The sequence below is a fragment of the Charadrius vociferus genome, unplaced genomic scaffold, assembly GCF_000708025.1.
Source record: "Charadrius vociferus isolate BGI_N301 unplaced genomic scaffold, ASM70802v2 scaffold312, whole genome shotgun sequence".
Classification (NCBI taxonomy): domain Eukaryota; kingdom Metazoa; phylum Chordata; class Aves; order Charadriiformes; family Charadriidae; genus Charadrius; species Charadrius vociferus.
The window spans coordinates 132,689-150,266 of record NW_009647214.1 but is presented as its reverse complement, the minus strand read 5'-3'; the positions used below and the strand labels follow the sequence as shown (position 1 = coordinate 150,266).

Below are 17,578 nucleotides of genomic sequence, written 5' to 3'. Positions count from 1 at the left end.
CGCACGGCATACAGCGGCATAACGGCACTACTTTTGCCTTAGAATATGAAATGTAAACTCTGTGTTAACCATTCTCCGGAACTGCACCAATATCTATAACTTTTGTATAACATTAAGTCTCTGTAAGATTAACTGCTGAAGGGCCTAACTGCTTATACCTCTCCCCCCCAAAAAACAACAAAAAACCCCAAACAAAATTATGTGATAAAGAAGGATTTGATACAGAAATACAGAAATCCAACTAGACATACCTCTTACTCATCTTCTTGTGTGTACAGGGTAAAAAGTTCTGCGGGAGCCGTATTTAGCAGATAAGAGCAAAATAACCAGTTAAATCTATCAACAAGGAATATCCCATTCCTTCGCCCCAAAACAGGTATGTATACATTTTCATGACTGCTAATATACATATTAAACATACAAAATGCATAACGATGAGATGTAAACCTTTCATTACCAAGATTTTGAGCAGCTGCTTCAATCACGCATAGTCCTACAAGACAGAGTCCTAAGTAGCTTAGACAGCTGAGTTATATTAGACCATGGTTATACTAAAACACCATGACAAGGGCCTACTTGGAGTCATTTGAAGTCCTTAACTTGAAATTCTATTATCTTCAAAGATGTTAAATTTAACAATAAATCCCTTTTTCATTTATTTATTAATTTTTATTATACAGTTACTGAGTTGTTTCTTATTTATATCGTAGCAGCATATAACGACATGCTACTGATACTGGTGGGTCACAGGATTGCCATGTTGGTCATCACACAGTCCCGTAAAAAATAATTATATTGTCACATAAAGGCTAGAGTCCAGAATGACAGATAGCAAGGGACAAACACATACACAAACATAACATGAAATGCGAAATTCAACAGCTATGGACATTTTTGCAGATATTAGAATAGATGGGAAGTTTAACAAGAATTTGGAAGAAGCCAACATTTGCTTTTTGGAATTAAACAAAGTGCCTTTGCTTCATAAGGATGTATAGAAGAAAATAAACTTTACAATACTGACTTTGTTCTAACAGAGAAGATTAACATATTTTGTTTTAATGGAGGTCACCAACCCATGATAACAGAACATAGCAGAGAGTTGTGACAAACTTCAAACATGTAGTAATGATGCAACAAGTCCACTGACTTTTTTTTGGAAAAGAAAGAATATTCATTGTTCCCCGCAGATTTAAACTGCTCAAATTAAGTTTTCTCTATAATGACCTTTACAAAAACTGTCCTAATATGAAACTATGGGGAACAAATGGAGTGGGAAGAAAGCTCTCCTTAAATGAGGAAACATTCTTCTTTCTCTATGAGCAGTATCAGAGGATTGCATATGCTAAGAAAATAAAAAAAAAAAATCATCACTGGATCAGACTATAATAGATGTATCTAATGCTGAATCATATAATCTCTTCAGACAACGCTTTGCTGCATTTGGTATTGTATTATAATAATGTAACAGATTTAAACTTGCAAAAAGTTTAAAATAACTTTTTGTAAATAACGAAGTTCACCACTAATATGAATTACCATTAAAAATGAATAAACACGAAGCAGTCAAGCTTTTATGAGACCCTGCAGCTATAGCTGAAGCAAAAGATTTATAAAAATTAAGTTGAATTTTTGAACTACAAATAATCACTATTAAGTATTATTTTGGATTAAATGCACATGTGAAATATATGAATAATTTAATCATGAGCCCTGGTCAGTACCTTAAAATTAAATATTTTTCCATCAGAAAAATCACATTCCTTGAAGCAAACAATTTTGTATACAGGCACTGAGCAATATTTCACAGGTCCATGATTAAGATCATAGAGAGAAATAATGACATCTATTCAACACTCTCATATGATGGCACTCACTCAGTGTATGGGACACTCAGTTTCAACTTAATGTTCTTCCAGCAAGCAGAGACTTGAACATTGGTCCTTCCTCTCCAACGCTGTTGTCCTACACACTGAACCCCCAGCTAGATGAGATTCCTCTTCATCTCAGTCGCTTTTTACAATTTTTTTAAAAAGTTTTTAATTTTGTTCTGATGAAAAAATAAAGCAAATGTCAAAAGCTCTAAATTTTTCAGGAAATGGAATTCTTGTTTTCCAGCCAGACACAGTAATTGTTGAGACCTCTGAGCAGGACATGAACCCTGCAATGCTTGAGCAAGAGCCTGAATTTTAAGCTTGCAGTGTTTGACTAAGTACAAAATCAGGCAGTAATAGAATAGAAATGCCGCCGCCTCCTATTGTAACTGCCCCCATAAAGAGAGATTTGAAGGAGCTTCAAATGTATGGATAAATATTGGAAAAGGACCAAAATGAACACAAAGGAAGTTCAAGTCCTAAAAGCTATACTGAAGCAATCTGAAAGGCTTGCTTTAAACCTGTTAAAGGAAGGAAATTCACAGTGAAGACTGAAAATCCTGGCTCAAGCTCCAGCCTTCAAATACATACACTGCTCCACAGTGAAGACTGAAAATCCTGGCTCAGGATTCAAATACATACACTGCTTTGCAGAAACAAAAAAGGGTAGGCAAACCATACAAATCAAGCCCACAGTGTCAGACTGGATTTCCAGTTTTAACTATGATTTGTGACATATTAGAGAATGCTTTACTTCATTCTGTTTCCATAAAGTTGTAGCTTTTCAGATGGACAGGCCAAGAACAGTCAAACTAGCTGAGGGTTTATTATAGAAGCAAAATCACTACCTTACTGGAGGTAGTGAATAGAGTGAATAGACTTCTTGCTACAGGTCCATTAAAAAAAAAAAAAAAAAAAAAAAGGGAAAAAAAAGGAAGTCACATACTTCCAGAAGTCACAACACTAGATTTACCAGCATTGCCCTTCCCAGCATAAATTTCTTTGTAGTACTAGTACTTCCCACAGCAATATCAATCAAGATAGTCTGTGCAAGTATTTCAAAGCAATTGCCGGTAGCTTACATCAACCTCTGATTAGGCAGTTATCCATAATTCTTCCAAAACCAGGACTTGATTCCGTAAATAATTGTATATATATGTAAATACACACATACATATCCATTTATATGTATATATTTAAAAGCTTTCCTGACCAAAGGCCAAAATTAGTTCAGGATGAGAGATATGGCTCAGATGACCTCTTGAGGCTCCTTCCAGCATAGTTCTTCTCCAAGGTTCAGGATTGAAATTCCAGAGCAATCAGGGTAAAAAATGTGTCATTAACCAAAAGGAAATGCTCGATTTTTAACTGGCGTGCCACAAACTCAGCGTGTAGAGAGGCTGGAGGATCAGCCCGGGTAGTGCAGGCATGGAACAGGCAGACTAAGTCCTCATACAGGTGTCAAAACCATTACACGATTTTAGGCAAGTCATCGAGCTGTTTTCACACGTGAACAGGAATGACAGTGAAATTCAGGACTAGTGTGGGGATTAAGTAGTTATTATTGCAAAGTGCTTTGAAGACAACAGGTGCGGTGTAAAAACATTGTGCATTAGCAGGATGACTAATAAAAATTGTTAGTTACAAGGAGCAAGAATCAAAGGCGAAGGGGGGGTACCACAGAAATCCAAGACATCTGGGGAGGAGAATCGGCGTAATAAAATGAAAACAAACCAAACCCGTGTTATTTGGCAATCCCACGTGCAAACCACTTGAACTCTACACTTCTGGAGCTTATGTCATCATCGAGCCACTACCTTCCCACTTTGAGAAAGCTGCAGTTTAGAGAACTATTTTTTTAAAGCATACTGTAAAGCTGTAATGGAGCAGCTATTCAAGAAAAAACCTCCCAGATTCAGTGGAGTCACGAATCAGGACACTGTGAGGGTCATCTTTCCCCAGAAATTAATACACCTCCTCCAGCATTTATAAGAGGGGACGTAGAAAATCACAAATACTTCTCAAGATTTCAAGAACCTCTGGTATAGTCAGAGAACGCAAGCGTATTGTGTATGAAACAAAGAAATGATACACACTTTTAAAATATATACAACCCTCCATAAATCCCACAAACCCTCTCATTAACGGTTAGGGTATGATTAATGTTTGTACTGGGCCATTTTAATTACTTAAACAATTCAGAGTTCTACCTTAAAAAGCAGCTTTGTGAAACTGCAGTAGTTGCAGAATATTTTACTCCTGGGCTTGATAAAACACTAAACCAGAAACTGCTTTAAAATAACTGCCTGCCACAGCATTTTTAGCCAACTTTTGCACCTGGTGCCGAGAGAAAAAGCCAAGTGAACTTTCACTCACTTGTTGCATGTCAGCTTCAATGCGATGTCTTTCTTCTGTTGTGTTTGGGTTTCTAACTGGAAGAGACAAGTAAGCTAAACTAGCAGCCAATCAATCCCTAAATTCTAAGAATGCAATAAAATTTGATACCAATAAATCTTTTCTTTTAACAGCCAGAAGAGATTAACAAAGTTATTTGAAATTTTATCCTCTTCTGTTCTTTCAATAGGACGATTACCTGACAATCCCGTTGAATCAAATAGCAAAATTAAAAGAGACACAATTAAGCTTGTATATACATAGGAACAGGATACGCATTTATGCATATCCCTAGTAGGTCCTCCATTATTTATTAGCCCTGATGTATTTTTCTTCCTCTTACAATAAAAGTTATTACACCTTTGGATTGTCAAATAAAAACCCAATTGGCTGAGACATAGACCATCAATATAGAATAGCTTTGCACAGCTTCCCTCTCAACTACAACTAGAGGACTTTTTTTTAGCTCTGCCATTCATTTGTTTCCTGCCATCGGGAAAATCCACTTCATCTTCTTTGTACTTTATTTTCCCATCAGTAAAGTGATCCTTTTTTTTTTTTTCCCGATTTGGAATGATGATGGCACAATGTGAGATGAAAACGGTAAACAATGTAAAAACATATTCAGGAATTAGAGATTTTAAAAAATGTTGTTACTGAGTATTGTGAGAATGGTTGCTAGGAACAGTACCTTGTGAGTGTATTGAAACTGATATACTAGCATCAGGCTGTGCATCACTATACAAGTGCTTTTTATTAATATATAGATATGCATATGTTCTTGCATGTATGTGACAGTGCAAACACGTGCATTCAGACTTCCATGTGTATGGTGATGCCCACAGAAGAAGCACTCGTCACAAGACTTTCCATTTTACTACAAATTCCTCACTGAAATGTGGAGTCTGTCTCTCCCTTTCTTCTTAGTCCTGTGCTCTCCCGCACAGTGCCGCCAATGGCCACGTTCCACCTGTTTCGTCATTACCCACCTGCCTTCTCTGGCCTCGTCTGAGATTCAATTTGGGAGCAACACATCTGCTGATTCTCACTCCATTTGCTACTTCTTGATGGCTTCCTTGTCATCAGCACTTAATGTCCTGTAAAGCCACTTCCCAAACTCATTCTCCAGACCAGACCTTCTGCAAGCTCCAATCCACCAGCCACAGTTTCTCTTTCAATCCTCTTTGCCTCTCATTTCAATTATTCCTGTTCTCCTGCAATTGAACACGTTGAGAGAGGGTCACAGGATCCTCTTCCAAACTCCCTCCACTACAGGTTTATTTTCATCTTTCTTTATTCCACTTCTTTAAACAACTCTTTGCTGAATCTCAGGCTTTATATTCCTCTTTTTTGGGGGGTTCCTCTTTTACCCCCATAACTATTCTGCTATGAGAGAATATATGAATTCCACAAAGTTGCGCCTAGGTTTTGTTCCTGAATGCCTTCTCTTGTCATAAATCTCTGCCCTTTTTCCTAACGTTGACCCACCTCAGTAGATGCATCACATCCTGCCTACTTAAGTCTTCAATTTTTCTTTACTGTCTGGCATTTTCGCTCACAGTGTACAGATGTCCTCAGCCTATACTCTCTTTTAAAGAAACCATATCTCAATCCAGCCTGTCTCTCCTAATCTTTTCCCATTTCTTTCTCTCTCTTCATCTGTAAAGAAAAAACAACACACAGAACATGCAGTTTTCAGCTACAGCACAAACTTCCCCTCTTCTAACTCTGTCTTGGATCAGCTCCAGCCCAACTTTTCATAAATCCCCTCCCTTAAAACTATTCATATATGGGACACTACGTGCCTCTTCCTGGCCAGAAATCTGGGCCTCCAGTATGTCTTTATTTTCTCTGACTTTTCTGCTGCTTTTTACACTGTTATCATTTCCTTTTGCCATCAGAGAATCCAAAATTATCCTTTTTGTTTGTTTGTTTGTTTTTTGATTGCTTCACGGCTTTTGTCATGGGGGAGTTCTTCTCAGGTGGGAGTTATCTAACTAAACATAGATGTCTACATCTGAGCTGGTCACCCTTGGCATCATTTATAGTCACTAGATAGAAATCACCATTCTGGGTCCAAATTCACCTCACCCTGAAAATAAATGCCCCAAAGAAGTCAAATAAATCATATCCTATGAGTAACATCTCTCTTGGTTGTCTCTGTTTCTCTGCTAATCACACTATAACTAGGTCACAGGAATATAACTATTGATAGGTAATAACGTAGTATAGTGTCCTATATGCCATGTGCACACAGGGAAGTACAATGCTTTTGCCCAAGATATAAGAAAACAGGCAGTCGCACTTGGCAGATTATATGTTGGAATTTAAATGAAGAGCATATGAAAACAGCTATCTGAGTTTGGGAATATTTATGTAAATCACAGATATAACTACTGCATGGAGACCACTGTACTTAACAGCTGTGCTGAAAATCATTCAGCAGAATCGCACTTACTGTAAAGCATATACTTTTTTGAGAAGAGCACTCCTGCGACAATTGGTACAGAGCTCCTCACGTTTTCTCAAATATATTTCATTTACGTCCTCCTCTGACCAAGCCAACAACTCCATGACCTCTTATACCAGGCACACAGCTCTCTCAAACAATTATTTTTCCTTTATTTTGGGGTCTTAATAGGACAGGAATCTACAGATTGTGCAGGCAATGGGTTTGTAAGGAAAAAAAAAGACATCTCTGGAGGGAAAGCTTCAGCCTAAAGTAGTAGAATTAACCAGTGACATCTGTCTAATACAGCTTACCAATGTTTATGGCAAGAGATTGGTTTTATGGCCACATCCTGGCCTTTTAGGAAATTGGGTTAGAACCAAGGGCTTCCTCAAGAGGTGACCATGGTCTAGGTGAGTATTCAGTGAATCGCCACTGCTGCCTAAACCCATCACTAAAACACAAAAATTCACTGACACTTTCAGATACAGCTACACGAAATTCTTAATATATTATCTTTTATGATGGAAGATCTTCAGTTAACATGCAAAAAATCTCAGGTATAAGAGTTAGAGAGTAAATTTTACTCTGATAGTAACCGTCTTTGTCAGGAACGGGTTACAGTAAGTACTTCGATTGCTCCATTTATTTTCGAGTCTGAGATAAAAGACTGTTTGTGCTAGTTTTTGTGTATAAGTTATTTTCTGTCTACTCAAGGACATTGCTACCATCAACACTCCTATCAGGTAGAACTCGTGGCCTGAAGATAAAAGAACACAGAAATAAAAAGTGTTGACATCCCCCACAATTAAATAAATACTGATCTAAAGGCTTCTGCTGTTATCACTGTTTTTGTTGGCCAGTGACACTTACAGACACAAAAGAGCTATATTTGCCAAAACTAAAGCACTTAAATATTAAGAAAACAAATTTTGCAGTGCTTCAAAGTAGTAAAATAGCTTTTGCCAAGTTTTCCCATAGTGGTGTACTACTTGTATTCCAAAGCAAATTTTTTTTTTTTGAATGATGGCAACAACTTTGCCTTCAGTCAGTGACTTCTTTTGAAGAAGCACAGAAATGGAAGATGTTGACAAAGGTGCAGTACTTCAGTATTGACAGTTATCTATTAATAACAAAGTGCAGTATTAGAAACTCAAGACCTCTGAACACTAGGTGTCAGTGTAAGAAATGGAAAAATATCAAAAACCTGTTGTTTCCAATCAGGTGGATTAGCTAAAAAACCAGAACCAGCTGTGACCACATTTCCTTGTAACTGCATAACGCTGTTAACAAGCCAATCTTCCTAAAAAAAGTTATTCTGAAACTACCAGGTTTGCTTGAAATCAGATAAGGTGATTTAAAAACTACAATGAATTTGCTCTGTTAAACACTCTGAGATGACTTTTAAAGTTTATGAGTTACACTTAAAGACCATGCAGAATTTTACACTACTCTCTTTTTCACCACTGATATCCATAAATCAGTTTGTGTCTTTCACAACTTAAAGTTTACAGTTTTGTTTGACAGAACCAATGAAAAATGAAATATCAAAAAAAATACAGCAAGTGCCAAAAGTCAGAAATGGTGAGATTTCTCTCACTTCACTTAAGAAGTCCAGATTTTAAATGGATGGCCACGATGCTAAATAACTATGTTAGGACATGAAGAGTCACATCCTAGAAGTGCTCATTTATGTCCCCTGACACAAAAGATGATCTAGCATCATTATCTCAGATATAGAAAAGTATGTTTGTTTGCCTTTATGTTTGTTCAGGTGAATCCACTCAGGATCTCAGAGGAAAAGCAGAAGGAATGTTACCCTCCACTAGGCACAGACAGTTAACGTATTTGGACAATTATTTGAAACAAAGCAAGTAAAATGATAGAAATAATAATTAAACCCCCATTGTTTATTGGATTCTGGAGCTTGAAATAGATTAAAAGATATGCGTATGCTTTTCAAAGTCAACTTGAGGTCCACCTTCCTCAACAAATATCCATGCGTTGCACACCACTGATAAATTTCAGATTCTTTTCATTTAGTTTACTAATTGCTGCCCAAATCAGACTACTAGATAGGAGGGGTCTTTGCGTGTAGATATGGACTTTACACACACGTTCATATACTTCTAATATTCAATTTAAACCATACAAACCAGTTAAAGCAAGAAACCCTGAATAGCAGTTTTCCATTTGACTTCTGAAGCTTGGGACGGAACTATGATTTTTCACAGACAGAAAGCTTGCTCCTTTCACTTCATCCCAGCTAAATGATTTGAGATTTTTTTTAGGCTACGTCAAAAATACTCTTGGAAAACGCCTGTTCAGTCATAAAGGAGACTAGAGAGTAAAACCATTGTCAGAACATTGATTTACGAGACCGCATCGTACTGTGCAATAAAAATCTAATGATTTCTCTTCAACTTCTTAACTTTTTTATTTGTACTTTTCTGAAGAGCTAACCACCTAGAATTTCATGGGGCTCCAGCCATCAATATAAGTAGCCAGCACACCCTGCACACAGTGCATCTGTACGCTGAATGGCTCAGTTCATCCAAGATTTCGATAGCTATTAATCTATGCTACACTCCTAACATACATATCTAACAATTAAATAGAGGATGTATTTGTATTTTGGCAACTTAGGTCGGGATCAGCTTATCAGTTGATTCATAAAAGCCCCAGAAGCCAGGGTAATTGAGTACATATATATTTAAGAATGCCATAGATTCCAAAGCCCCCATGAGTGAAATTTCATACATACCTATTTCCTCTTGCTCAACAGCCTAAATAGGAATCTGATGGGTTAAGGGTGGAAAAAACAGACCTGTACATATAGACACACATACATGTATATGTATCTTTGTATGTGTATAAATCTATGTCCTTATTATTAAAGGTCCAAGGATTGATATAGAAAATCAGGAAATACTGGGATTATAGCTGCCTGCACTACCTTCATTCTTTATATTTTATATGCACTACAAGGCAATCTTTAACCACTGATGACATTGTTTTCTCCATTCAATCTAGTCAATGGTTTGAATTTTTCTTCTTCACTATTGAACATGCTGCTACAATTATGTGGGCATAATTACTCACTTCCTTCTGTGTTTTTTTTTTTAGGGTTCTTAATAAAAGTATCTTAGTCTTTCCACTTTTTAGATCAGTGAAGTCCATAACCACTGGCTGCTGAGCAGCATCTCTGCATGACCAGGCAAAAAGAAGCAGCTCTGTCTCTTATCATGTGTTGACTCTGCAGAAAGATCCATGGGAAAGAAAACATTGGACCAAGTAAGTCATCAAGTCTCTCATCTTAACAGAAAGCACAGCAAGAACCCAGAATCCCTAACTGGAACTCCTGAACTGCCTCCTGAAGTAGGTTCTGTACTTTAGAATAAATATGTCTCAATATGAAGAACAAGTAGCAGCTAACATGAGAGTAGAAAACTCAGGACATCACTTTTCATATCAACTACCAATGAAGAAAAGGCAAGAACTCATCAAAAGTCAGACGAAAGACTTCATTGTTTCCAATTTAAATATTCTATAAACGTCTCCTTAAAAGACATTTTATAATACTCTAATATATTAAAGACTAAATGCTGTCCATTTGCCGAAGTAACCTAAAGTCAAGTGCTGGCCAATCAAGAAATATTAGAAAAAAAAAAAGATATGACTTTTTTTTTCCAACAAGAAATTGAGAAAACAGTATCTTATGTCTGATGTGGGCCCTTCTAAATGAGCGTCATCTTCACGAATGACAAACGCACTGTCACTGAGCTCCTTTAGTACAGCAGTAACAGCATCTGATCTCTATAGAATGACAGTAAAAGGGTTGAGTCTATTCAAATTTCTTCACTGCATAGGAAAAAAATATATACTCAGCATGACAAAACCTACTCTATACTATTCTTTAAATTGAACAAAAAAAGCTTTTTGAAAAACAGCCCTTCCTTTGAGTCTCATAAAAACCTCAAAAAATAACGTCAAAGATGCAATTTCAATCAAAGAAAAAAAGGAAAAGCTTACTCCTATCAATGCAATAACATAATCTAAATAGTGACTGCATTTAAATGATGTAAACGTAGAGGGAACAACTAAAAAATTCATGCTAGAAATAAAGTCTCTTCCATCACACATGAGCAATGCAAACAAATGCACATTGCTGGTACCCAGGACAATTTTTATATAACAGACTTATTTTCCATCCTGATTTCTTGCAGGGCAGGTGTGCCATGCCTTCGCTGCAAATGTATGGGTGTGTTATTTACTCTACAGTAGGAAGAGAATGACCAGTCGAAGGATTTTTCCCAGATGGTTTTTGTGAACTCCTTTATCCCATCCATGTAAACACACAGCGTGTTCCGGTTTGGTGAGTTGTATATACACCCTATGACTTCGTACAAAGTCTGAATGTTTAGTTAGCCAGAAGATTGTTTCCATCCTGTGATTCATTAGGTCCCTATGGTGCCCTCAACTTCCTTTATTTTGTACAATCACAAATTATATTAGTTTGTCTTATTTTGATAACCCCTCTAATTAATGTCCTGCACAGGAAACTTTATTACTATTTTAAAACAGACTCATAAAACAAGGACTTTTTTCCGTTACTAAGGTGGCATAAGTGACAGTTGCATATAACTTTGGATCAAGAGTGAACAGCGCTTCACACTGTTTGTTTTTATCAGCGGGCAATTTCTGTTAACGAACGAGCTGCTTTCAATTCTTTCTTTTTTAAAAGGAATGTCAGAAATTCCACAATTATGTATATAAAGGTTACAAGTCTAACAGTTCAAACATGCAGTAAACAAACCTGGAACTGTATGATTTCAGAACAGCATAGAGGTTACATACATTAAAATGACTAATCCAGTTTGTGAATGAATACACGAGTGTGATTTGGTTTAAAAAAACAACCTGTAAGAGCAGGCTGTAAAGAATCAAGAAAGCTCTATCCTTGTTTGTGTTTAAATCCTCATTTTTCCTACTCCCCTCTCTCATTGCCCTTGTCTCTTTCTCTGGATGGGCAAATGAAGGGGAGTTTTCCCTCCTCCTTCTCCTTAAACAGCAATAAAATGGTTAACAGCTGCAGGAATAAAGGTGGGAAGCAAAGAAAGCACACCACGATCATCCAGAAAATGTACAGCCCTTTGAAAACACAAAATTCACAGTGATCATGATTAAGTACTTAGCATTTCGTATCAGTAAGCCTGTCCTTATGCTTTCTCTGTGTTTTCACCATTCCTTTTCCTAGTTGTGGCAAATGACTACCCAATCTTTATTTAAACCCCTACTGTAAAAAGCAATTTACTCCACAGGATGGATTTACTATGGACTTACTCAGGACTTGACACACTGCTGAATCACTGCATCTCACTCTAAGTGTTCTATGTATGAATTACTGCCACAATTTGAAATAAACTATATATTCCAGTATGGGTTATTCACCTGCTGACCTGTGTTACGTGCTTCGGTTGAGACCAAAGGACTGGTTCTGAATTAAATATATTATCTGTGTAAAGAAATAATTAATTTCCAATAGTAATAAACCAGACAAAAACCAAAATTATCTTAGTGTATACGCAAAGTGTTCATATATGCATCTATGTAACATGAGACCCAAATCATGCCCTTACAACGGAAGCAAGAGTGGAACATTAATAAGTATTAGGTAGCAGCACAAGTTGTAGGAAATTAAATGCTTCCATAGGAACATAAAAGTAAGTGATCAAAAAAATCCCAACAGATATCATGTACAACATGATTTGGAGCAACTGAAGTTCCTTTAAACTGACACTACTGCATTCTAAAAAAAGCCAACGGAGTGGGTTTGACTTAAATCATTTGACATCAATTGAAGAGATCAGAGTCCATCTTCTAGCAGATACACGTTAGCTGACAGGCAGTAAACCACAACCCCGTTACCATGAATTCTATCATTCGTGACAGTCTTTGCGATGACTTACCACGCTTTACAGGGAATTCCAGTGGGGAAAACATTTGAAGGATGCAGTCCAAGGCCGTCGCAATGTGCTCTGGCCTTCCCTCTCAGCAGCCAGCCTTTCATGGACAGGTCAGGTTAATTACCAGTAGGAAGGGACTTTTGGGCTCTGCTGTTTGTACGCACATCTGTATTTTTGGTATGCATAGGTGTAATTTTTCATCTTCCCTTGCTGAACTCTGCTACTGCTAAAATGCCTTTCACTTTGTAAAAACAAACTAATCTCTTCCCAGAAGCCATTTGATATCTCAGAAACACAACGTAAAGGACGGAAGTTCAGGTCTAGTGCTAAACTGAATAATCAAATTCTGTGAAAACAGGTGTGAGTGGTACTTGTACCGTATTCAGCATGCCCAGAGAGTAAACTGCTCGTAGTTCATGCTGATAATAAATGCCCAGTTGATACATTCCCAACACAAGGAAGATAACTGTCTAACAGCCTTTTTGATTTAAGTGGTACATCGCAATCTTATTGTCTACCAGCCTTTGAACATGACATCTGAAGCACAAACATGGAGCTGTGGCCCTATCAAGAGAAGATACTAAGAAATCTTTAGTTTTTAATAGTCTAATAACACTACATTGTCTGATGATCCAGCCTACCATGACAAAAATTCAGGACTGAGATTGTGAAGGTGAGGAGACAATTTTCCTCTTTCTTAAATGTTATATGAAACAATTTCCAGGTGCTTTTACATCCATGTATGTGCAAGACTTCAGCTTTATTGATGCCAAAGCTGTCAATGGTAGTTTAATAACCAAGAAAAATTTCTACTTCATTTCTCTTAGTTACAGCCTCTTTTTCTTGATGAAGCTCTGAATAATACTGACTTGTGCTAAAGCGGGATCTCTGAGTTCCCTTTCTAAGGGTCTGAATAGATATTAATAGATTATTATAAAAATGATACTTCAAAATACATGCAAATTGTATGGGATATGATGAAAGAACAATCTAAAAGAGGCCTCATTCCACTTCAAATTGTAAACAATTTAAAATCTTGTCCTCTTCTGATTAACATCTTCGTGCATCGCCTGTTGAACCCTTTTTGTAGGCACAGTTTTCCTTGTGACAGACATCTACAACTTGTGCTTAACCATAAAGAATAGTACAGCCTTGATTGGAATCTCTAGTCTTAGCACACAAATAAATATGCTTATAGGGGTAACATTAAGGCATCTATAAATGCATATAGACCAGTTACTAAACAAACACTATCAGTCAACAGTGAATTTGATCCTAGATTAAAACTTGAATTCATTGTGCTCTTCAAATACATTATGCTTGAACATAAAATGTACAGAACTTTCTCATTCTAGGGTGGTTTTTTTTGTTTTATAGTGCTTGACACGCAAATAACAAAACCTTTATTATAATTACAATATATGCAAAAAAAATTCAAACTCATGCTTCTAGCATTCTGACACAAATTGGATGGAATTTCTCCCTCAACTTTTATGCCTATCTTCTAGATATTCAAACCCCAGCAAGCCGCCAAAGGATCCCTTTATTAGTGAGCTGAGAAAATAAAATCCTCAAGAGATTTATCCCATCTAACCCAGAAACTAATTTTAGGATGATGCAAATCATCCTCTGGAGATGCTCGTTGCCTTCTACACGTTGGCATATACTTTTAGCAGAATTTTGCTTTATGTAAAGCAGCATAGATATTGTTCACAACACACACAAAAAAATAAATCATAAAATGTGATGCAGACTTTAAAAAGTCTGTTTGTCAATAATGTGACTTATTAGTGCAGTCATCTGCTCTAGCAGCTCATGAAGTGTATAGTGGTTTGAAGCAGTGACTGTATAAATCTGTCCAAACGAACCCCTGATTTAATAGAGTTCAGATCAACTTTGAAAATAGGAAACTGGAACTACAAACCTCTGAGATATTAGAAGTACACCAATCATAGGTAATCACACTGGCAACTGTTTTTTTTTTAATTCAGAAGCTCAAAACTGGACATAATCAACAGTTATGAACTCTTCTTACAAATGTTTACTATGCAACGTGCCAGCTTTACTGCAGGCATATAAGTAACTTCTACAGGTTAGCCTTATACACTTATTATGGGTGGCAAAACGGACATGAATTTTGAGAAGAAATCATTAAATTACATAATGAGAACTCTCTAGTCCATTAACATGAGTAATATGTCAAAACCCAGGTAGTAAGCAATAAATTTACATCTGCAGTCAGCTTCAATTATAAAAATAGCTTTTTTCTAGTACTGGAGATATACCCACATGAACACCTACATGTAAAGTGAAAATTCAATATAACTACACAGTAACAGCTCAGTAAGGATGTGCAGTTATTAAGGATGACAAATGTGCAAAAATCCCTATCAGAAGTCCAGAGCATGTAAAAAGCTCCTGATTTAAGAGTTCCGGCATGTGAATGTCAGAGGTCAAAGCAATGAGCTATTAAAGATACTTTCACTTCCTCAGAAATAAAGTGCTGTCTCAGGCTCGGAGGGGAAAGGTTAGAAAAGCTGTTTATCTGCCGCTCCGTTCCCATTCTTCCTTCTGTCAGGAAATCGTACACGCTCCTACGCCCCACGCAGGGTTAACCCCGGGTCATGGTCATTCCCCGAGTAAGTGCCCGGCTTTGATTTAAGCGCAGAGACCACATGGCTGCAGGTTGGATTTACTCAAAACACAGGTTTTGGTGTAAAGCTCCACTCGGCTCAGCCTCGGTGGGACGTAAAAGCACAGACTCTTCACCACATTACTGGCCAAGGAAGAGCGAAGCCGTCGCCATCGGTTTGCATGAAATTAAGGGGGTCATTAACAAAAAGAAAATGCGATTTTGTAGTAGTTAAGACCTAGAATAAGAATTACAAATACATGCCTGGAGCAGCGTGTTTAACTAGCGGGAAACACGCGGAAAGAGGTTGTCACCCCCCAAAGGAGCCACAGGGCACGTTCGGGACAGACCAGGAGGAGAATAATAAGCAAAGCAGCCACAGCACAAAGGTGCCAGGAGACTGCAGAGACAGGGGTACACCGCCGGGCTTCGGAGGTACCAGGAGAAAGAAACTATCCAGAGCTGGAAGGGACCCTGAAGCGTTTGCTGCCATGCAGGAAGGCACCGAACGGCTCCTGGATTAAGTGCAAAGCTGAAGGAAAACACCTGTCTGCAGGCAAACAGCAGGCAGGGGAGGTTTATTTATAGTGAATTTTTATTTTTAAATATTATAAATATATAAAAAAATCTTGGGTGTATAAATATATAAAATAAGAATATATAAAATATAAATATATATTATACGTACACATAAACAAACACATATATATTTCTAGTACATGGTCTGCCCCATTCTGAATTTTCTCAGTTTACAAAAGTTTTTAATTCTGATTAATGTAGTAACGGAACTTATCTTGCAACTTAAAACCTCTTCTGATTGCTGAAAGGGCTTGTTATAGAGAAAAGACCTAGGAACTTGCAGCTCAGAGCTCTAGCTGATCCAGGGACTCAACATATAGAAACATTATTTATAATATGTATTAGTATTATTGATATACATTAGTTCCATCTAATATCTATAGCCATACATGCTGGTAATTTCGTTGAAGAATCACTATAATAAGAAAAAAACCCATTTGTTATGCTTCCCAAGCTACAGGTGACATATAAGAGTATACCTTCCTGTACAAAACATCAGATGGCAGATTCGTGCCATAGTGTGAAATATCGGCGTTGATTTCTTAAGAGGCGTTGTTAAACTTTAATGAAAAACTATGGAGAGGTTCAAATTCAGAGCTGCTTCTGACAGACAAAATTCAAAACAGCCTCATTTATACACCCCTTTCACTGACTTTCAATTAGGAAAAATATTCAGTATTTCTGCATTTTTTGACAGAAATCAAAACATCAAATAGTAAGACTATTAGAACATAAATATTAAGCAAATAATGCTTTAACACAAATACTAGGACATAAAAAAATAGCAATAAAGTCTTCAGATGACTAGCCTTTTTTTTTTTCTCTTTAACAACTTGAAGTTTTTGACAAAAAACCACATCAGCTTTATTCCCAAGGTTAGGTGGGGTTGCAGATATCACACAAACGCAGTATATAGCCATGATCACAGCACACACACTATCTGCAAGCCCAACAGTAGCTGCTACAGATTACTGAAGAAAGAACGTCACCCTCCATTTCTGTGTTTTATTTGTTTCTAAAAACAGAACAATCTGTTATTAGTCAGTTGATCATGAAAATTTCATGCCATTTCAAGGAGTTTTAGAATGAAGATTATTTTATAAGGTAATTTTCTTACCAAATTTATCAGCTGAGTGTGGACGATGTCTTCCACCAGTATTGCAGTTTCATGGAGTGGCCTGCGAGCATCTCCTAAGGAAAACCTGAAAGAAAGAGGTTTATTGCAAGGTTATGAAAATAAGTTAAAAAGAAACAAAGTAGGTGGTCTCCAGAAAAATAAAAAGAAAAAATGTTATTAATAACAAGAAGGTTAATACACCTGTATGTACAGAAATGGATCACTCATTGTGGTGCAAGGAATATAAACCAAAGTAATCTGATTAAAGGAACAAAGGAGCTGCAAGAATGTATGCTAAAGCACAGAGTGGAAAAAATTGAAAAATTGAAGAAACGGAGGAAAATCCAGTTTGCAGGAACATTTGAAAAAAGTAGGCAAAGCTGTAGCATATGAACTACCAGGAATAATTCTGTATTTGCAGCCCCCTTTGCTTACAAAATTCCCAAATAACTATTTTAAAATGTGAAATGTTATCAGGTATTTTATCTCAATTGTGCTATATCTTAGCAACTAGTGCTAAGATATGGAAGAAACTACTATGAATTGAAGATAAACATTTTTATACGT

General features: G+C 36.9%; 1 protein-coding gene across 1 annotated transcript in view; it reads right to left on the bottom strand.

The window, feature by feature from the left end:
• SUPT3H (suppressor of Ty 3 homolog (S. cerevisiae)) overlaps nt 1–17,096 on the bottom strand; it is a gene marked incomplete at its 5' end in the record, with an annotated part of 89,010 nt that extends 71,914 nt beyond the window's left edge. The window contains one exon of the mRNA XM_009895915.1: nt 17,012–17,096. Within this exon, the coding sequence (XP_009894217.1) occupies nt 17,012–17,096 (85 nt within the window). The remainder of the gene's footprint in view (nt 1–17,011) is intronic.
• Between the last annotated feature and the right edge of the window lie 482 nt (nt 17,097–17,578).